Source organism: Styela clava, chromosome 9 (assembly GCF_964204865.1).
Source record: "Styela clava chromosome 9, kaStyClav1.hap1.2, whole genome shotgun sequence".
NCBI classification, from domain to species: Eukaryota; Metazoa; Chordata; class Ascidiacea; order Stolidobranchia; family Styelidae; genus Styela; species Styela clava.
Window position 1 is genome coordinate 3,215,803 of NC_135258.1, and position 22,430 is coordinate 3,238,232.

At 35.6% G+C, this 22,430-nt stretch overlaps 2 protein-coding genes and 1 pseudogene across 3 annotated transcripts; 1 reads left to right on the top strand and 2 right to left on the bottom strand.

Moving 5' to 3' along the window:
- Nucleotides 1–195: 195 nt before the first annotated feature.
- On the bottom strand, nucleotides 196–3,886 carry LOC144411634 (uncharacterized). The gene has a single exon (XM_078116255.1). The coding sequence runs from the start codon at nucleotides 2,904–2,906 to the stop codon at nucleotides 1,755–1,757; it is 1,152 nt and encodes a 383-aa protein (XP_077972381.1). The 5' UTR covers nucleotides 2,907–3,886; the 3' UTR covers nucleotides 196–1,754.
- A 710-nt stretch (nucleotides 3,887–4,596) lies between these two features.
- On the bottom strand, nucleotides 4,597–6,442 carry LOC120339905 (solute carrier family 25 member 3 pseudogene; annotated as a pseudogene). Its single transcript, XR_013477857.1, has 2 exons — nucleotides 6,100–6,442; nucleotides 4,597–5,818 (listed from the first exon to the last, which is right to left on the bottom strand). The product of XR_013477857.1 is annotated as a solute carrier family 25 member 3 pseudogene (transcript).
- A 2,337-nt stretch (nucleotides 6,443–8,779) lies between these two features.
- Nucleotides 8,780–22,389, top strand: LOC120339894 (ligand of Numb protein X 2-like). The gene has a single exon (XM_078116247.1). The coding sequence runs from the start codon at nucleotides 9,228–9,230 to the stop codon at nucleotides 11,928–11,930; it is 2,703 nt and encodes a 900-aa protein (XP_077972373.1). The 5' UTR covers nucleotides 8,780–9,227; the 3' UTR covers nucleotides 11,931–22,389.
- Nucleotides 22,390–22,430: the final 41 nt, after the last annotated feature.

Here is a 22,430-nt window from a genome sequence, read left to right on the forward strand (position 1 = left end):
CAGTAATGCTAACCGGTTCGCTGATCTCATAAAATTCCGTGAGACGGTTCTAGAGAACCGGCTGAATCCCACCACTGGATGGATCACGTATTTCAACCCCAGACTCACTGTCCATCTACAAACCAATCCTATATGAACCGCTAACTATATAGAAAAATACTAAATAATTCAAAATTAGAGGAATTTATTAAGGCTAACAACAAACAAAATAAATTCGTTGATAAATACATTTTGAGAAAAAATTGCAATTCATTAGATTTAATTTATGAATAAATGTTTAGTATATTGGTAAACGCCAAACGGTTACTATTGATATAAAACTAGTCTCTAGGAATGTCATCCACAAAAATAGACATCAGGCTTTGCAAAAATGTTGGGATGGGCCTAGAGGTAAGATGGGCCCAAAAATTCCACTTGGGTATTAACCCCGACCCGACCAATTGACTGGATTTGGAGGCCCGAGCCCGAAATTTCATATTTTATTTATTAAGAGTTCTTCGAATTCCACACATAGTTTTAGTATATATTTTTTATAAACATATATTTATTTTAGAAAAAGTCAGCGATAGAGAAGCCCAACCCGAACATAATGATTGATATTTCAGGCCAGACTCAGCCCGAATTTTGGGTCGGGCTTCAGAACTTAGCTCTAGATGGGCCTATGTTAGCGGTAGTTCATGGACTCATTGAAGAGGACCCAGTAACGGACCGGTGGTTAAATCCAAGAAACTTTGGCGGGGAATCAAACAATCACATTTTTAGAATTGCAGAGCAAGGCTGGTGGAATCAACACATACCGTATTTCCCAGCGAATAAGTCGCTTTTCTAGACCCAAATTTTTGGCATGATTTTGGTGGGGGGTCGTCCCATCATTCAATTCGTACCATAAAATACCAAATACGTTGGACGATAGCATCCCCACGTTTTCATCATTGCCGTGTTGTTTTAGATCGGTAATGTTCTTATATGGTGCGCTCAATCACGAATTAGGTTGAACACAATTAGATTGAAAGACAGTTTGAATTCTCGTAGTTGTTATGGATTGAATATTACTCTACAAGAAAAAATCATCATAGGCTATTTTAACCAATGCGCAAAGGCGGCGATCGCTCAAAAGTCTCTGCATGGTAATTTGAGACTCTGATGTTGATGCGATTTTACTACTCGTCTTATTATCAGGTTATATGCGAGAAGCCATTTTTTCAGGCTCAAAAACAGGCCTCGTCTTATTCACCCCGTAGACTTATTCGCCGGGAAATACGGTAATTATTATTAGATTTCTAAAAATAAATTGCATATCTCATTTAAGTACATAATACACAATTTTGGCAACATAATTAACTTTGTAGAAATCAATTCGTCGGCTACTGGTAAGCTGATACAGAAGCTCAGCCGTAATAGTGAATACAAAACCAAATTATATATCTGAAGGCATGAACTTGGCTGGTGGAAGGTGTGTAAATCAGGGATGTGCAACCTTCAATACAGGAGGTCCAGATACAAATAACTAGGTGAAATCGTGGGCAGGCTTTCTATAAGTTGTGGGCACAAAAATTTTGGGTATTGATCTTATGACATTCAATGTTGGCTACTCACAAGCTAACTGTTACGTATCTATGGAACAAAGCAGGGTAATCAGTCATTAGTGGTATAATGGCAAGCACTCTCGTGACACTTAGCATTCTGCACCAATCATCGAAATTTATAAAAATAAATTGCACATTTCAATTAGTTGTACAATTATAGAGACATAATTAACTTTCTAGAAATCCATTTGCCGACTTCTCAATATCTTTCCAATCATATATTCTATTAACATCTTTCTCAAAAAAATCAAACATTCTTTCATCATACAGTCCAAATATACCACCAGTATGTACAAACAAAAATCTATCTCCCTTGAAACGCTTTCGATTTATATTCAGCTCTGAAATTAACCCTTTAATGCCTTTCCCACTATAGACAGGGTCACAAAATATTCCAGTGGCTGCAGCCAATTTACGATACAACTCGTGGTCTTCAGGAGTTGATATTCCATACCCGGCTCCTTTATAACCTTCGATAATATCAACAATGTCTTCCGAGCAGGTCTCACTGCTCAATCCAATTTCTTCAAGCATAGAATTAATATGGCCATGAAAATAGGCAGCGTCGTCACAAACGGCCACTGCATGAATTTTAAGTTTCCCCCCAGTGAGATAGTTACCGATCGAAATGCCTGCGATTGTCCCTCCGCTGCCACAAGTAACAATAACATCGTCAAAATTATCTTGCACTTTTTGATCTAACAATTCGTTCCATGCATTGAGGTAGCCATGTAAACCCACACTATCCGAGCCCCCAACACAGATTGGATACGCGGGCTTTCCAGTTTTCTTTAAAATAGCTTCAGCTAAAGCCTCTTGTCTTGGTTTTAACTCTGTCTCGTATTTAGCACGTTTCGGTACTAAATATACATTCGCATTGCACATTTGAGATAAAAATAAATTCCCACTGCTTTTTATTGCGTCAACATCTTCCTCTGATCGTAGCAACAGATGCGTTTCTAGTCCAAGTTGAGACGCAGCAACCGCAGTTGCACGACAATGGTTCGATTGTAATGCCCCACATGTGATAACAGAGCCACATCCTTTTTGAATCGCATCTGCCAGTAAAAATTCCAGTTTTCTTACTTTATTTCCACTCAAAGCAGCTCCAGTCATATCATCTCTCTTCACAAATAATTTAACGTCCTCAGGTAGTCCCGGAACTTTCCAAGCATGTATGGGTGTCGGTGTTAACGCCAGTGCGGCTCTATGTGTTGGACATTTTTCCAGATGTTTGCACCATGAAGGCGGACTGTATTTGTATATTTCATTATAAGATACTCTACTCATTGCTACTAAGCATTTAAAGCTAAATTTCATCTGAATAAGAATAAATGAAATAGGTAAATATAAGTGCAATTGTCAAGGTTTGAACTAATGAGATTTTGCAGAGCCTGAGGCGAAATAGGGGAACACACACCAAACTAATCTCTGATCCAGTGCTTGTCAACCGAGTGTATAGTACAGGGGTTCCCAAGCTTTTTTCAGGACGACCCCAAAGACAACTTTCAAGTGTCCAGTGCGACCCCAGGTCAATATATATATTTTTCACGAAACTTTAGAGCTTCTTTCACTGGACTTTTGAGTTTGGTTATGTGGTGGTATTAAGTAAAATAAGCTAAAACCAAACAGTGATGTCATAATAAACACCTACATTTTCAATAACGAAAGCATAGAGCGATGCCTATAGGCCTGTTTTACATTAAGCCATGGTACAAACTGCTAAATTTAACATGGTTTGTCAAATCTTAGATGAGTTGTACATCCATCCTCTACCATACCTCAGCGACCCCATGACCTGGTTGCGACCCTACCTATCACTTCGACCCAATTTGGGGTCGCGACCCCTGGTATAGTTAGTAGTACATCACAGGGTGTACTATGTAGATACTCCTAATGTGTGGAGCACTGGAAACGAGGTTATTACCTCGCTCTGCACAAATGAATTGTGGAATCCAAGAGCAACATCCACATTAACTGAATAATAAATTATTGCATCAATATAAACACACCTTCTAAACATTGAGTTTTTATTTAATAAAAATGTTAGATGGGCAGGGTGTACCATTCCAAATGAGATAAATGAGCACTGCTCTTATCTCATCTCTAAAGTTCTGAGAGAAAAAGATGATTTTCATAAAAAACATACCGTATTACTTATTATACCAGGGGTGTGCAACCTGCGTGCCAAAGCAGCCTACAAGAAGCCTTGTGCGGCACGTGGAGAACAGCCAACTAACAATCACGAACTAAAATTTTGAACAAACTTTCCAGGCCACAATATGACTCAGATCAATGGCAAATTCAAGGGGGTCAAGCGTCAATTCCCCCTTATTGAAATGTAAAAAAAAATTTTTCGGTATCATACATCGCATGCACACTAGTACATACACAGCACCCTAGCTGATACGATCCAACTGAGAAATTAGAAATCTCAGAACCCCCCTCAAAACTCCTGGCAATGCCCCTGGCTCCGATATTCGCGGCGTAGGTATGTTACCAAGCTTTATGGTGACTCTGAAGAGACTAAAAAATATTTTATTTACTGTGAAATATTCATACTGGAAAATATTCAACAAGCTTACTATCCCGATTATTCAAAAATGGAAAACGAAGGCATTATTCTAGAGAAAAATATAAGGGATGCCATAAGCCCATAACATTGCATAAAATCTATGTTGCCTGTAACTAGAGAGGTACAAAGTATGCTGTTCATTAGCTATTTTGTGGAAATGAAACTCAAAAAAGTGCAGATAAGAATACAAGTTTTATCAGTTGATAAGATGAGGCAGAAATCATAAAAAATAATGATAGTACACAAATATTGATACACGATTATAGTAATACAAACACCTAGATTATAATAAAAATTCATTACTGAAAATATGAATATATAACCATAAAGAGAGTTGATTAGGATACTAACCATGATTTAGTGCAATAAGTCATGTATTGTTTTTACATTAATAAAAAAAAAAATGCTCGGTTAAACGTGAAGAGAATAAATCTCACCAAAAGTAAGGAAATTCATCAATTGGGCCCCACTGGCAATCAGTATCACTCAATACATACTCAAAATAAAGTTCAAATTTTTATCTGGCTTGTGGGAATCGAACTATTAAAAACACACTGAATCATAGTTTCCCTTGAGCAGCCAGTTTTATTCGCAGACTGTCTGGCATTTCTGGTGGTGGCGGGCGAGGTAAACGGAAATAAACTTTCACTGAATCATAAATAAACCACTGAAGGGCAGTGACAGTACCAATCATGATAATACGAGCTGTGAGACCTTTCCAAATTCCGACTGGCCCTAATTTTTTAAGAGCATCAAGTGGAGAGCTACCAGCGTCATTATTAAGTACAGACACAACCGAGTCAGGAGGATGGGACCCAATAGCGCAGAGTACACCTGCGATGTAACCAGCGACAAACGTAACAACCAGCTGCTCTGGCTTGCTGCATTCATCTCTCGGTTTTGGCACAACATACTTGTACATTGCCTCTACTGTTCTCTCAAAACAAGAGAATTTGATCATGGTATATGGAATTTGCCTCATCCAAAGTGGAGGTAAACCTTTGTAAAAGGCAGTAATACCCTCTTCTTTCCACATTTTAGGAAAAGCTTCACGTAAAGTATTTGCAAATCCTGGCTGAGTTTGAATTCGTACTTTACAAGCTTCCATCGGTGCCAAAGCTATATCGGCAAAAAATTCAGCAGAAGCACTTGCCGCCAAATATAAACTTGTTCTCCATAAATATGATTTTTCTTCACCCAATAAATTCCCATAAAAATTCTTAAAAACTTCATAAAATCCAAATTTGCCAAGTCCTTGCATTGAATAACCGATAAAAGTAGGTGCCCATCCTTTACCTAGGCCTCGAATGCCTTCTTCTTGTATAGAGACTCTAAAACCGCTGATAATCCCCCTGTATTTATCTGGCTCAACTTGTATTCTGCATTTCACCAAATCAAGAGGAACCATGGCAGTATGAGTTAGACCACAACTTAGAATCCCTCCGAAGCCACAGATGGCATAATATTTTGCCGATCCAAATTCACAACTATTGCCAGTTTCCTCTACTGATAGTATTCTTGTATCTGCAGGAACTTCAGAAAGTTCTGTGAATTTTGCCTTTTCCTGGCATATTGCTTTCATATTAGGCATGCCTAAGACATTCCCATTTAAAATTGAGTTGACCATATCTTTATTCCTGTATTCCGTATTTAAATACTGAAATACCAATATAGAAAAAAGGATAGATGTTAAGTTGAAAGGCAAACATAGGATTTTCATATTTATCTCAGCGTAGAGTGAACTGGAAAGTCAATAAGATTGCTGAATGTTAATCCAGTACCGTAACCATAGGCAAAGCAAAGTTTAAGGTGCATGTCATTTACTGTCTCAATTTCCCACAACTTTCACAAAAGGTTTCCGATTTTCTACAAGAACAACCACACAAACAAAATAACAGTAACTCTGTAACTGAGAATAACAGAAACTCTGTAACTTACCGTAACATAAATGTATGAGTATCATCGCCACTTATATATCTGTATATGCTGCCGATGTCTTCATTGTCTTTCTATATCGCCTTATTTGTGCAAGCCTATGATGTCATTCTGATGTAACGATGGTGCAATTTTGATGACGCGCGCCATTACGTCCTAACATACGTCACGAATTAGCGACGGTACTTTTCAAGTTCTTGGCGTTGAACAATTACCATAGCAGACCTGGGAGAATTGATTACTATCTTTGCTACACGACGTTCTGAACTTCTGACTAAAATGAAGTGCGGCTATACACGGATTAAACGCTATATGAAGTGTAAATACATGAGATTGCGACTGGGTAACGATAGTAATACACTTACCAAGGTACGGATGATTACGATACTGTAATTCACGCGTTTCGATTTGAAATGTAATTTGTTTCGATGGTACAGTATTATGCATATATAATAATTACGTATTATACAATATTTCACACTATCCAACACGGAATAAGTCAATCAATCAATCAATCGTTTATTTTGTCATCACAAAAAAACACGTTCAAACATAAAGTGACACGAGGAACTTATATGGTTTTACATAAGAATAGTGGTTATTATCGACGGTTACATATGGCCAATCCTATATATGACCCCCACAAAATTCTCAGAAGGCTGAAAAAGTCACCGTGCGATTGCATTTTGTTAAAATCACCGATTGTTTTTATCAGTGGGGCGTAGGCCGTAAACACCTTTACGTTTTTTTTTTTTTTTTTTGCCAAATTCAAATCCATTGCCAAATTGGATAAACCAAAACTATAATTTTTATAAAAACAATTTTACGTTGGTATTTATTCTCCTAAATCACAAATTGTTGTTGTTCCAAGAGCAAGATGATGATTGCTTTTTCGCACGGAATTTTGAGTAAACTGTAAAAAATGAGTTGTTATAGTGTATTCATCAGCGATGTGATGCTAAAGATGATAAAGGGTAAATAAAACGAAGGGAAACACAATGAGTTTTGTTTTAAGAGATCCGCGTAAATCGCACAATTTGTTTGGCTACCGTTGAAAATTTTTCAGCTTGGCAATATATTTTTCATAAAAGTACTGTTCACTCCCATTTATAAAATCGATCAATTCGGCAGTGGCAAACATTATAAATTTATTAATATGGTGTGGCAATCATGGATTAAATACTTTGCCCGTTCGGGATTTTAACGCAGACGCTTGGGTTTTTCCAACGGCGATATTTCAAAAATAATTTTGAGTAGCAGTCAGCGCTGAAAGAGAATAATTCAAAGTTGACACATCCCAAGGTTGCAAAAATTCGAATCCATCTATTCATAACCGGGTATAGTGTATCGCGTATTACATGTCCACAAATTTTCATAGTTTTTTAGAGTAGTCCTCCCTTTGTTTTACCGTAAGTCAACGCAAAGGCGATAATTATTCGCTGAAAAAATGTCTATTTTAAAGACTGGAGTAATCACGGCACTCGATTTAGAAGTTATTGCACGGGAATTTTTGAATTCCCATTTTGGAACCTACCTCATCATCATTCTCCCCGCCCCCCCCCCCATCATTTTTTTTTGTAATTCTGGCTACACCCCTATAGGGACCCGACACTCGAGTTTTTTTTTGTGCGAATTTCGTTCATGTAACGCTGGTCGGTTACGGCTTTTTCTATCATCAAGTCCACACATCTGAAAACAAATAACTGGCTTACTAATTCTATACCCGACAGGAACTGGTAGCTGGGCAAAAGGCCTCAAGTCAACTTTCTCATCTCTTGTATATTTATATTCTGTCCTAAACGATTTCTTTATGCACGAAATCGATGCTTGGAAAAACATTCATCGTGTTTGTCTGCTTTTTGAATTTATTTTTAATTTCGTTCAATCCCTTGGAAGCATTACTTTCATTATTGCTAATTGTTTTCAAATCTTTTCAGAGCTTTTCGAAAAATTTTGTTGATTTTGAAAAAATGTATTTTAAATACCTATATAAACAAGTTTTGTCTTCAGGGTTCTAGTCGGGACTGAAAACAAAGAACAGTTTTCGAATTACATTTTATTGAAAATTAACTTTATTGGAATAAAACTAATACAATGAAATATATTATAGTGAAAACAGGGAAGGGGAATTCTGATGTTATTTCAGGTTTCAGATAGTGCGCACGTCCGTCTTCCCACCGTTGATTTTCTACATTGTATGTACAGGTGCAAATCTTGTGGTTTGCGGCCATAACCGTATACGAAGTCGACATCTTATAAATATAATTAATAAAATTTAGCAAGTCATCGGCTGTTTTTTTTCCGCAGTGGAAAGATTATTTTTGATAGGAGTATTGTGAGAGGCGTGGTTTGGTTGATGACTTGAATTAGGCCTCAAGAGGTCGTGTGTGAGTCACCGAGAAATTACCTCCTCCCACGTACGACTCACAAGTTCGCCTTTTAGTTCAACATGGTTCAACCGCCTTAGTTAAGTTTTCTTTTTCATATTTGACTTCAACCTTCGAATCAGTAGACCCGGCAGATTTATGTAACTACTAATTATATTTCTAGAATGAGTACATATTGATGGTGTGTATTATGCAGTGTAGAGCAGACTATTATTTCCTTTAATGACGAGGAACACTTGAAGTTACCGGTATCTATGGATTTACATTGTTTACTTAGATACCGGTACCGCGATTGCGCGATACCGGTACCCCTATAAATAATGTTATCTGGAATGGCTGCTTATGGGGTCTGGTGTAGTTTAGTACCACATGTACTTCTAATTGGCTTGTGTCATCACTACGACGTTACTGTGACTTATCAAGCCCCTCCTGAACTAGATACAATTTATGCCAGTCCCACGATTTTTCAGTTTAAAATTTTTATTTTTTTTTAGTTGTGTTTTGTATTTATGGTATATTATTTCACCAATGTCTTTCATCTTTTTATATCTAACCATGGATAAGAATTCTGATATTTATTTTCATGTTTCTATAATTTGGATTGTACACAAGGAATTTAATTCTTGGTTGTAAGATAGAAAAATAAACGTATAAACATTTGTCTTTTTCACATCTTTCTAAAATTAGTTCCAACTGGGCTGTTTATTTTTTTCAAGTTATATATTATTATTCAGTAATCGTATTATGGAATACTCTTATCAAGCTCCTGATTGCTTGCCAGGACAGAACGATCTTATAGACTTCAGCTCAGATAGCAGCGTGGGCGTTCATAATCAAGAAGAGGGGGGTGAGATCGAATCCTCCAGTACTTTGACGAAAAATAGAAATCAAATTAATAGAGATGTAGTGGCTGTTAAAAGTGGGACTGGGGATATAGGGTTCGTCGCTGTCGGACGGCCGACCTCAGAAAATTCGATCTCAAAACAAAAGCATCGTAAAACACGATCGAACATCGAAAAAGAAAGCTATCACTCAGATTCGTCTCCTCGATGCCCTAGTAGTGGAATTGATAATCTCGGATACCAAACAATTTCAAGAAATGAATCGTATAGTTACGATGACACAGGACTTAGTTATTGCTCTGAACTTGAACGATGGGGAAATACTGAATTTTTGAACACAAATTTAAGTTCGTCTCAACCGGAGTATGTTTCTGTCGAAGGGGAACGTTATACTACAATCGATTATTCAAACGCTACTATCCAGCATGTCACAACCAATCAACCACGTAACGATAGAGGAGGACAATTTGTGGAGCTTCCAGAAACATCTGGACAGCGTACGCAAATTTCTGATACAAATCGATCGTCTCGTCAAGGACGTCAAACACCATCTAGTGATAGAGAGTCGTCCTATTCATCGCACTCGTCTCGTGGGAATTCACCAGTTGAAAACGAACCTAGTACTGAAATGAGGACATCTAGTGTCGAGAACAATGTAAACGAAACGACTCACAAAAGCACATCACCTGTACCTAAATCACCACCGTTATGCAAATGCTGTGGGCAGAATCACGGTGTTACGGAAAATCATGAATATAATTACGTCGACGAAGTTGATGAAGACCTGATGTGTGATATTTGTCTGCAACCACTGGTTGATCCCTACGATACAAAATGCGGACACACGTTCTGTTCTATTTGCATCAAAAATTATTTAAGAGTGAAACACATTTGTCCAGTAGATAGAGAAGAATTAACCAACACAGCAACAGACTGTTGGCAGTCAAGTCTAATTCTACGAAAACTAGTTAACAAATTAACAGTTACCTGTCCGCATGAGGAATATTGTGATAAAAAAATACAGCGCTGTGACCTTAAGGGCCATTTAAAGGAAATATGCCCAGGGGCCGTTTCACGGTGCCCTAAATCGATGTATGGCTGTGATCATAAAGGTCCAAGAGCTGGTATCGAAGCGCATTTGAAAATTTGTGCTTTCAAGGATAACAATGATAAGCTTTCAGATTTGCACCCTTTTTCGGAAGAAGTTGTCGTTGAATTGTTTCGACCAGAAGGTACAGCTGAGCTTGGATTGCTTATAGTCGGTGGTAGTGATACGCCGTTGCATTATATTATTGTTCAAGATATTTTACCGCAGAGTTTAGCGTTTCAAGATGGTCGTATTCATGTTGGTGACATTATAATGGAGATAAATGGAGAACCAATGTTTTCAGTAATGCATGCTGAAGCTCGTGCTGCGCTTACGAAGCCGTCTAATTTAATGAGGTTTATGTTGTTACGAGATGTGGACAATGAGGACCCCAGTGACAGCGTTGCTTCTTTAGTCAGAAAACCAAGCTCTTCTGCATATTATGAGGAATGTGTTGGCCTCATCAAACCTCCGCTTGAGCAGCTCGGGATTCGTATATCTTCTAGTGAAACCGGAGCGAAAGGTGTTTATATCATTGAACTAATCCCGGGTCAAGTTGCGGAATCGGACGGTCGTCTTCAAGTCGGAGACAGAATAATGAAAATTGGGAACACCGAAGTCGGTGATAGTACACCAGAACAAGCTGCTAGAGTTATCGGAAGTTGCGATAAAGAAGTAAAAATACTAGTTCGCCATCCGCTGGTTAAACCTACTATAGTCTGTAACGAATGGGCTCATGATTCAATAATACAAAGGCAGAAAAGTGCTTCAAATGATGCATCTACTTCAATGTCAAAATCCACGAATCCGTATTCGCCGCAGCAAAAGAAGTTGTCAAAATCATCCCACACGAAAAAAATAATTTCTGTCACAAAATCACCAAAGGAAAATTTAGGAATCATTGTTTCAGGAGGAAATGGGAGCCCTCGTGGAAATCTACCAATATTTGTTCAAGATGTTCTTTCCATGTCAGTATTAGGTAAAGACAAGCGAATACGTCGTGGCGACCTCCTTTCAGAAATAAACTCGATACGTTTAACTGGTCTCTCTCACACTCAAGCAATGAACGCATTACGGGAATCAGCTCAGCAAAGAGAAGTTACTCTCGTTGCTTACGAATTAGAATATGAAGGGAAAGCTGAAGACACAGCTTTATGGGATGAACTGACTTCTCTACATCAAAATCCAAGTAAATGGGCTCCATCTTGGAAAATGTGGCTCGCTGCTACACATGAGTTTTCATCGATACGCGAGGTGGTTTTACGGAAACCTTCTTCTACAAATTACGGATTTAAAATCACGGGAGGATTTACAGAAGAACATGGGCCATCCCCGATTTTTATTACGCATATTTCCAAAAATTCAAGCGCGAATAAATTCCTGAAATGCGGGGATGAGATTGTTGCAATCAATAAAAGACTTGTGAAAGATATCCCTTATCTACAAGTCCTAAATATTTTGAAATCTGTTAACTGTGTTTCGATAAAACTTGTATCATGGCCTGGTAGTCTTCATTAGAACTCTTACTTTTTTTTTATATTTTATATTGGTTAGTACACTTGTTCTTTTGTGCCATTGTTAGCTGTGATATTTATTCATGTAATGGTAAGGATTGCAAAACAAATCCAGAATTCTGCATTGCCAATTCAATTTCTTTGATTTATAATGATTTCTGCTAATTCTATGGTGACATTACCAAATTTAGAATTTTGATGTTCTTAAAAAAATATATTTGATTTTGGCTATCTCTGAAAATATAAGAGATACTAAATCTGGTAGAAGTTAGATCCTAAAGTTACATGTTAGAGACTACAGGTTCAAAACTCCGCAGAAACTTGATCTGATTTTAATACCCGACACCCCACCCATGAAATTTTAGTTGCCATTGTGCTTACGCTATAGCAGGCTAAACGAGACAAAAGATTTATTCGCAGAAACTGTTTATGGTATTTGAGGTTTTGTTTGGCTGTGGCTTGTGAGCATTCTTTGGTTGTGTTAGTATACAAAGTTTCAAAGCCTGAGGGCCAAAAAATGAGCCTAATACTTGAATCTATACAGGTTTAGGTTTATTCAATTTAAAATTATTGACTTTAAGAAAATTATAAAATCTCTGAATACCATAAAAAATCAAATCATTGTTTATCTTACCTATCCTGCATTTCCAAATTCAAACTTGTCGAATATACACAGACTACTATATGTTTCTATTGCATATTGGAAAAAAATAATTTCCGAATACTAGAAATTTGGTGTCGGTCACTCACGGTTTCAAATTTGTGAACTTCTACTATGCAGTGTGTAGATAGAACTTGCCACTTTGAGTGGATTGTTGAGTTAAATCAATGAAAATTAAATATTTCCTATCACTGGTCATGAAAGGGCGCTCCTAAGAATATTTTTGTAACATTTATGTGAAATAGAGGAAAACAACATAAAATGAAGGAAACATCATTAACTCTGTTTGGCGCCCTTTTCCTCAGTTTCAAGTTGTTGTCTATTTGCTGTATTTCGTTTTTTCAGTAAGTAATAAGATTCTACGAGTACCACCAGACAGTACCAGTATAGCACATAAGACTTTATTATCTCTATCTCCCCTGGGAAGGTATTTATAACATTTATGTGACATGTAATGAGTTATTGACTAAAATAAGGCTCATCCTTCTCTACCATATGTTACCTTAATTAATTGTATCATGAATAATTTAAAAAGGAAAATTGGATGTTGTAAATAATGTTAACAAAAATGTTTAAAGCAACTAGCATTTCACTGTTTCTTGACTTATGATTTATTTAAATATGGACACCCTTTTGATTGGATTTATTTTTCCTTTTATAATTTTTCTTTTGCTATATGCTATTCCTGTTTGTTTTGTTCCTGCTTTCGTCTTTATTTCCTATTCTCTCTCCACTTCATAGAACGGTGGTTTTCAACCTTTTTGGTACTTGCAACTTACAATTTCTGCATATGAATTCGTTGTAAGGCAATATGAATAACTAATTGAAGTAAGACTAATACTGGGAAAATAAAATGACTTTTAAAGTGTAGCAAGTTTAATTAATAATAGTGCCAAACCTAATAGCTATATGATTTCCATTGAATCATGGTTGAAAACCATTGCTCTACAGCAGGGGTGGGCAACTTCTCTAGTCGGCGGTCCAGATGTGGGAAAATGAAGTCCTCGGCGGGCTGGATTATAACATGAATAGTATTCAATATCTTAATCACATATATTTATTCGCTAATGCAAGAAAGAAAATTATAAATCGCGTTTAAAGTAAGGTTTAAACTTTACAAAAAATAGAGACCAAAAAACCAATAATGAATTTATCATTGTGTACTAAAAGTGTAATAATGTAATATTATAATGTACTGAAGTTCAGACAGGGGGCCGGTCAAAATCTTGGCGCAGGAGGACCCGGCCCGCGGGCCGTATATTGCCCACCCCTGCTCTATAGAGTATTATATGAAGGATCTCTCCTCAGCATTTGAGCTGGTTATATATGATTATATGCTTGATTTTGGGAATGAATTTTCAGTTATAAATTTCTTTACGGTATTATTTTTATTTATCCTGCCATTCTGCTATTTCTGACTTTGTTTCTCTTATATTATACTATTCTCCTTGCTTCATTTCTTTCAATAAATTTTTTCACTGCAATTTATAAGTACTTTATATTTATATTAAAATTGAAACTCAACTTGTAGTTTCCCAAATAATTTTTATGAGGTTCTATCTATCCATATGTTGGCTGTAAGCTCCCATCTGCTTACTGTGTGCCATGTAAACAGGACCATTTAGTCAATTTACAGTATATTTGATATTTCTTATTTAAAAATGCTATTTTAAAATTTATTCCCAATAATAAATTATTTGGTTCTGGACATCTCTGCTTCTAGACCTACCTATAGTGACACAAATCAAAATTATCAATATCTCTCGCATTTTTAATAGATTTGTGGCCCCCGGAAAATGTGGGACATGGCCCATTGCTGAGCTACAACGCTTTCAGGTAGGCCACAAGCATTTAAAATCGCTAGAGATGTTAGGAATTCATTTTCATTTGTGTCACTATAGTTAATTTTGATTGCAATGGCAGTGTAAAATGATGGGTCATTCTATCCTGTAATTAGTACTAATTACTTATCGATCTTAAGATCGGTAAGTATGTTGATAGGTATTTGTCTGTCTGTTTGTCTGTGTGTTAGATGCACGCGATATCTCACAAAAGCGAGGTTGAATCCGCTCCAAATTTTGCATGTGCATTCATCATAGCTCGGATCAGAAGCCTATTGATTTTGGATGGATTATGTCTTATAATTAGCGAGTCATTAAGTAATTAGTGATGGGACACACGGTGTCACTATGGAGTAAGACCACTGTTTTGCGGGATCCCCTAACCTTAGATCGATACGTCTTCGGTTTCTAACCAGTATTCTAGTTTGACAAAATTATCAATGGAGATACTAGCACCACAAATTTGACTATAATTATATAAAATTAATTAATGTGTGTGTGATCCTAAAAAAATTTACTGCAAATATATTGCTTAGAAACTTTGTGAAAAGGTTTGAGTTCGATTATTCGGCGCCATGGTCAAGACATTGAACTGTGTTGTATTGGCATTACATTCGGAAAAATGTCCACTCATGGTGTAATAAATTGGCCAAGCAATGCAGAACGAAAAAAAATTCTGCCATTAACCATAGCAGGTCCTAGCTCAGCAGTAACTGTTTGTACTAAACCTTGTTTAAAATGAAAGGCGTAAAAGTGTTGTTTAAATAATATATTTTGTTAGAATCTCGTTGAATTTGACTTTGAACTTTTTGATGACCTTCAGATCAAAGTGCTAAAATTAGTTACCACCGTCCGGCCCACTTTGGTCTGTTCTATTCCATTTATACAAACTTGTAAAACATGAAATGTTATTTGCTTTCCAATCATGTCATGTTTTTTGGATAAGGACAGGATTCAAACATCAATTTTTTTAAAATTTAGATCAATCTTGGTATACTGATGAAGTACATATATTATGTAGTGTTTATTTGCGGCCCATGTCTGTCACAGGATAAATTTAAATCTATTTCTAATGTCAAGAAAAATTTGCTTTGTTTGCTTTTTATAGTTGTCATGTTTTACAATTATTGAAAAATGCTGAATTATAGAAAAGGACTATTCTGTGTGGTGCAAGAGTATTTATTGCTGCACACTAACACAATCATAAAGGGTGTCCATAAAGTCCCTTTAAAATTTCAACTTTGTTATGAAGTCAGTTCACAATATATCTTAACCAGGTATGTTGTTTTTTAATCAGTAATCGTTCAAGTATTTTCACTTCATTCAATACATCTGTGAGACTGTGACAATATGAGGTATTGATAAATTCGAGACTTTATGGACACCCTATATTTATGTTACCTTCCTCCTGTCAATGATCAGATTCTTCAGAAAACATTATTTTATTAGGATTGCTATCACCACTTAGATAATAAGTTATGTGATGGATAGGTTTTGTACTCTCTTCTAATATATAAATAAACCATTCCCAACTTGAATAATCTTCTATTTATATCTGGCCGTATATAATTCCAAGCCTTTTTCACTTCCTTGACGTTTATTTACATTACCCGAGATAGATTACTTCAACTGGGCCAAAGTTGGGCTAATGATATTAAATGGATAATATAAGGACGACTCCCAAAATAGTGTATAAACCGTTGCCCCCATTGAAGTTATTTATATTGAGTGACTCATAAAATTCCTAACCTACTACCTATGGTAACTGTGGTTCACCCAAAGATGTCCAGAACGAATCAAATTCATTATATTTCATATTTGTCTCATTTTAGATGTGATCAACATGAAGATTTATTGTTTTAGGAATTTTTCACATGAACATGCCCCCAATTAGAATGTATTCGATATTCCGCATTCGAAAATATTTTTTTCAGAATGTATTCGAGATAGTGAAATATTTGATTTTGGCCATCCCTACTGATAACTCAAGGCAATGACGTTTGGACTAACAATTTTCCTTTGAGCAGCCTTCAAAAATATTGTAGATCTCCTAGTATGGATTATTAATTCTTATGCACGCTTGATTAGGCGAATATAAAAAAGAAATTCTGCTATAAATAGGATTAAGGTAATCTGTAGCCTTGCTAACTCCAACATACATTGTTAAGTGATGTCCAATATCAGTCAATCCACAGCTGTTTTTTTTTAGTCTGGTCTTTTTGATAATTCTATGAGAATACCAAATAGTCCAAAATTAAATGAAATTATGCTTAAAATCAAGCGTCGAATTTATGTTAATATTTCTAAAGCCTGTTATTAATGAAAATTGGACACTTGGTCTAATTTCACTCAAAAAGCCCTCTCGTAGAAACATATTTATTAAGGATATTTCGGATTTACTGTGGAATTATATAGAATTCGATGTATTTCCATGTATTTTACAGTTTTCAGGTGTAAAAGAAAGCATTTTTGGTCATAGTACACTTTTTGGCTACTTATTTCACTCCCAAGATTTGCCTTTTTTTCAGTTCAGCGAACACATTTAACTTTTGCATAGGTTCATTCAAATTTAAATGTTGAACCAGTGGTTCTCAAACTTTTTAGGCCGCGTCCCTAAAAATATGTGGATGGAACGGAAAAATCCAAAATAAAGAAATTTGAATATCCAAAATAAGGCAGGCAAGATCTAATCTAACAAATATTTATAATTAGCTTCACACCCCCTTAAAAAATTGTCAAAGCCCCCCTTTTGCGGCACGCCCACCGTCTAAGAACCACCCTCCGCCTATGTTAAACCATTTCTTCTCAAAAATGACCAATCCAACTTAACCAGGATGTAGCATATTATGTTTCAAGTGTACGATGACCATTTTCAAATCGTCCAATCATTCTTGAAATAGCCTAAGGCTGTTTTTATTTGAATTGAACGTAACCAAGCTGAATCAGCTCAAGTACCTCCTTAACTTAACACTCAATGACAATTCAATAACATTACTTGCTGATTGAAATCGCTCTGTGAAATGGCCTGTTTTATGTAAATAATAAAATAGCTTACAATCTCTGATCTTTTGCGAATAAATTTCGCTTAAATAGATATTGTTTGGAATTAGGGATGGCCAACCTTAATTCTATTCTGAATTTATCCTAAAATAGTATTCTCGGAAATGAAATATAAAACATTATCGATAAAATCTTTGACATTGAAATTTTTGAATGACCTTTGAAAGTCCCAAAATTAGTTATCGGACAATTTCGGTCCGCTTTTTTCCATTTATGCGAACATGTGATACATAAAATGTTACAAACTGGAGTCAAAAAAAGAATTTGGCAATGCAGGATTGGCAAGATTAAAATTGTTTTTAATATTTTTTTTATCTGTTACCGAGTTTGAAAGTTATGCGAAGTCAATTGTAACGCCTGACCTAAATTTTCATATAACTTCCATCACAGTATGGAATAGCATTTTTGAATAAGGAATGTTGAATATGTTCTATCTTGTAAAAAATCGAGTTTGGTAATGCATGACTACCAAGATAAGATAAACATTGTTTTGATTAATATTTTATTTTTCACTGTCAGAAGTTGAATGAATTCAATCTTATGTCTGACTTTCAGATCAAGATAAATTTTCCCGACATCTAACATACTGTAAAGTAGTATTTTTGAAAAAGGAATATTTTCCAGCTTTTGTCGGAAATTGAATTTGGTAATGCAGGATTGGCAGGATAAGATAAACATTGTTTTGATTGATTTTCTAAAAGTTTAATGAAGTCTATTTTATGATAAAATTTTGAATTATTTATAAAGCCAAAAATTTATAATGTCAATTATAACCAGTTTCGGATGTTTGATTTGTTCGGGACATCCCTGCTTGAAGTTTTCAATGGTACAATTTCAATGTTAATTGGCCAACGGGTGAACTATACTTTTGTGTCAATACAGTGGTTATTAGAATATTGTCTATTAAACTGCAGGTCCTTTTCTCCCTGTCTAATTTTATGACTTGAGGCTGTATCATACGATGATATACGGCAACTTCAATAACAAACTTTAATTGGTTGAGCAAACATTAATAACAGTTTACGGGTACATTATGCTATTTATTCCATTTGAAGTAAATCGTAGAATTTTCTTATCGATGTATACAATTTAATTTCAATATTTTTCAGCTTTATAATTTACTTATTTTTTCATGGTAGCTTTACTTTTTTTTCGCGTAGTACTATGGGTTGCAATATCTTTAAATATTTATGTAAATTTAATTATATGTATATCTATATGGTGAAATGTAGAATTTTTTTAAGCTTTTTCGTGATTACTAAAAAGAGTGAAGAGACATTGTCAAAAGAATCAAAAAGATTGTGAGCTATGTTCCACAAATCTTTTTTGTATTTTAGTGAGAATCCTGATTCTAACCTAAATCTAATCAGGCAAAATCAGCGAAGCAAAAGAATAAAAGAAATACTAACAACAGCAACATAACATTAATAAAAAAAATCCATACCCATCATTGTCATATTCTGCTTTGGTACGAAATGGACTAAAAAAACGTTTTTCCACGGGGTGTTTTGACTTCAAATAAGGCTTCGTATAAGCTGCCACTGGTCCCAAGAATCTACTATTTTTAGGGAGATTTAATTTTCCATATTTTTCATTGACCATCTTTATAGGTCAGCAATTCATCACCTTGAAACATTCTAAAATGGTATTGTTGAGAATGAAATATCAAAAATTTTCGCTAGAATTTGACGTTGAAATTTTGAAAGGACCTTCACCATGGCTTTCAGATAACAGTTCCAAAGTTATTGGCCCAAGATGAGGAAGTGGGCATGGGGTTTAGACATAACATTTTAACTTTTGAATTTATTATGGTTAGATCCATCATTCTAACCACTACAGCAAGACCCCAGTGGATAAAATATCTACGTTCTTGTTCTAAAAACCATTTTTGTTTCAACTGTCTCTATTTGCTCTTTCTAGTAATCGCCAATGACATAATTTTTGTGTTCGTATTGTGTATTGTATAATTTAGTATTGGGTTTAATTATAAATTGATGCCAATTTTTTACTATTTGCTTTCTGTACTGTGTGTATTAAGTGTACGAGCTGGCTGAACGTCTGCATCTGAAACAAATAACTGTGTATCTGTCCCATACCCGACATGGACCGCTAATGGGTTGAAAAGTTGGGGTTTCACCCACCATATGATTCAGCCGTCTTATCACATTTCCTTCCCCTGTAATAAATCTGAAAATCGAATCCTATTCAAAAAAGGGTGCTCCCGAAGTATGCGAACCAAGATGGCGGACATCGGAACGTAACATGGGTAACAGGTTAGGGTTAGGCGATAATTTTTTTCCAATTTTCCTTATTTTAGTCCCATTATCAGTTCGAAGACTAGCCAAGAGCCTCCCGTAGTATTTATACCTAAAATTATGGCCTAACCCTAACCTAGTACACATATTACATTCCGATGTCCGCCATCTTGGTTCGCATACTTCGGGAGCCCCCAAAAAGGAATAGCAAATAATACAAGTCCATGCTCCTGGAAACAAATGACTGACTTACTAGTCCCATATGGTTAGGTTGTCTTATTGGCTTCCCTTTCTCCTTAGATAAATATGTAGTAAATCTAATCTCTATCCTACCCTAGTAGAATCATTTCGACTCTACATTTTCCGATAATTTTTTACAAATTGAATGTATCCGACTCATTCATGGGAGCATTTGAATCTTTCTCAGGCTTAGCCTAAGATTCCAAGTGAATACGCATTATATTGGGGAAAATATTCAAAGCAATGATCAAGTCACCGTTTCATGTCCCTTCCAGCATTAAAATATTTTTTGAATTTGGACAATGAACTGATATCTGTTCGAGTGCTCAGATAAAATTAAAGAGAAACATTGTTTCCACTTTCTGTTAGATTTTCTTTTCTTACTCCATGGTAACATATTTATGCACCCTTGTTCCTATTGAACTATTTATTAAACTGACACTATTTTTTATCTAAAAGTTTGTTTAATGTCTTTTTTCACTAACAATCAATCTAAAATGTCTGCAGATTATATCTTTATAATGGATAAATCTGGCAACATTGGTTTCCTTAAACCTCAATTTCTGGGTTTCTGTGACCTTGAAAAGGCCAATTGACCTCTGGTACGTATATGTGAAACTAATGATTCAGAAGCCGTGTTTCATCATATTATTGAATTGCCTTATCGGCTTTTCTTTTTCTTAGGATAAATATGAGAATCCTGAATGTTTTAAAAAATGTACTCTTGAATTTTTGCTTAATTTCATTTTGCACTATTTCGTATGTTTTGGGTGTTTTTCTACACAATGAAATAGTAGTTTTCAAAATGAAATTTTTTATCTTCTAATGTAAAAAGGTTATATACAGAATTTCCAATGTCTTTTCCACCTTAGTACCATTTGATCTCATTGTTATCAAGAATTGACGCTGAATTTCACAATAAGATACTTTATAACAGGGTTTTCCAAACTTTTAAGATTGCGATCCCCTCCAATTTATTAAAGTTTTTTTGCGTCCCTGTTTTGAGAAGCGCGCTGCTTCTCTGGTCTTAACTATTAAAGTGGGCAATGTTTTGCAAGCTCGCCACGTCTCTGATCCTATGTCTTGTCTCAAAATCATGAGAATACAATAGATATCGTACTTTCTGTGAAATTTGTGTAAACTTTATGACCACTAAAATTCATTTCCCCAGTTTGGGAAGCCCTGCTTTATAGCCTCAGTCGCTCTTGGCACTTATCCGTTATGGTTATCTGTAACCTTGCTTAGAGTTAGAGACAAATCTCCTTAATTTCTCGCTCGATTATATTTTACCGTATGATACTTTAGAGCAGTGGTTCCCAACTTTTTATGGCCCATGGCCCTCCCCCAGAGGCTTTTAGCACTCATGCCCAACCCCCTGTTTATAAATCTAGTGGTATTTTGATTGGTATATCCCAAATCCCATTAGGTTTTCCTTCAGTGCAGGTGACCTTGCTTTGAGCAAATTTCATTAAAACAAAGTCAATGAAGCATTAAACAGCATCATTGTTGTTCATGAATTTGGATTATATTATTCTGGCCAGCCACGCTTCATTGATTTTGTTGTTGATTTTGAATGGTACTAATGTACACTAAGTCTATTTATCTTTAAGTATTGTCTTGTCAGCAATTTCACGCTTGGTATGCTTTTATCTATTTCAACAAGGGTGGGTTGATAACGGCGTATAAGATTTTGCCTACACTATTTGGACCTTTTCCAGTTACCCCCTCCCCCCAAAAATAATAATAATATATGAATATACTCACCCAGTTGGGCTTAGGAATGCTGATTGCCCTGGAAATTCAATTTTTTAAATCATTACCATCCCTATATCTAACCCCAACTGGTTGATTTCTATTTGTTATTTCAAAATAGGGCGGGGTAATATTAAGGGGGGAGGAATAACTGGGGAAGTTACCATTATTTTGTGTGTTTTGCTGTAATTCTGATATTAGGAAAACAACCCACAAAAAAATGTGCCCAAGAAATTTCCTACTCAGGATGTTTCACCAATTCCATTCAGATCAAATTTAAAGGCTTCATTTTAGTTGATTTTTTCTATAATGTCATATTTTTGTACTGGTATCAGAATTTTCTGGGCACCGGCCTTATTTACAACCCAATTTAGTATGTTGGATCGCTCTGAAAAATAGATTTTTTTATGTACACTATTGTAAAGCCAAATAATAAATGTTAATTTCCACTCTGCTAAGTTGTGATCACTATTTCATGCATCATTGACTTTTGAAGACCAGGAATCCCTATTCCAGCGATGTACTTCACTCCTAACATATTTTTGCCTAGTTAAATGTGCTTGCCAATTGTTAATAGTTTTATTGAAATTTCTATTTGCTGTGCCATTATTGTGTAATATGATAAATTTATTGTGATGTCACATTTATTATAGATGATTTACCATTAGCAAACAATACAATTTAAACAAGAATAT

Bases quoted from the DNA above. Each gene is read 5' to 3' on its own strand.
- LOC120339894 (XM_078116247.1), top strand. From the start codon at position 9,228: ATGGAATACTCTTATCAAGCTCCTGATTGCTTGCCAGGACAGAACGAT.
- LOC144411634 (XM_078116255.1), bottom strand. From the start codon at position 2,906: ATGAAATTTAGCTTTAAATGCTTAGTAGCAATGAGTAGAGTATCTTAT.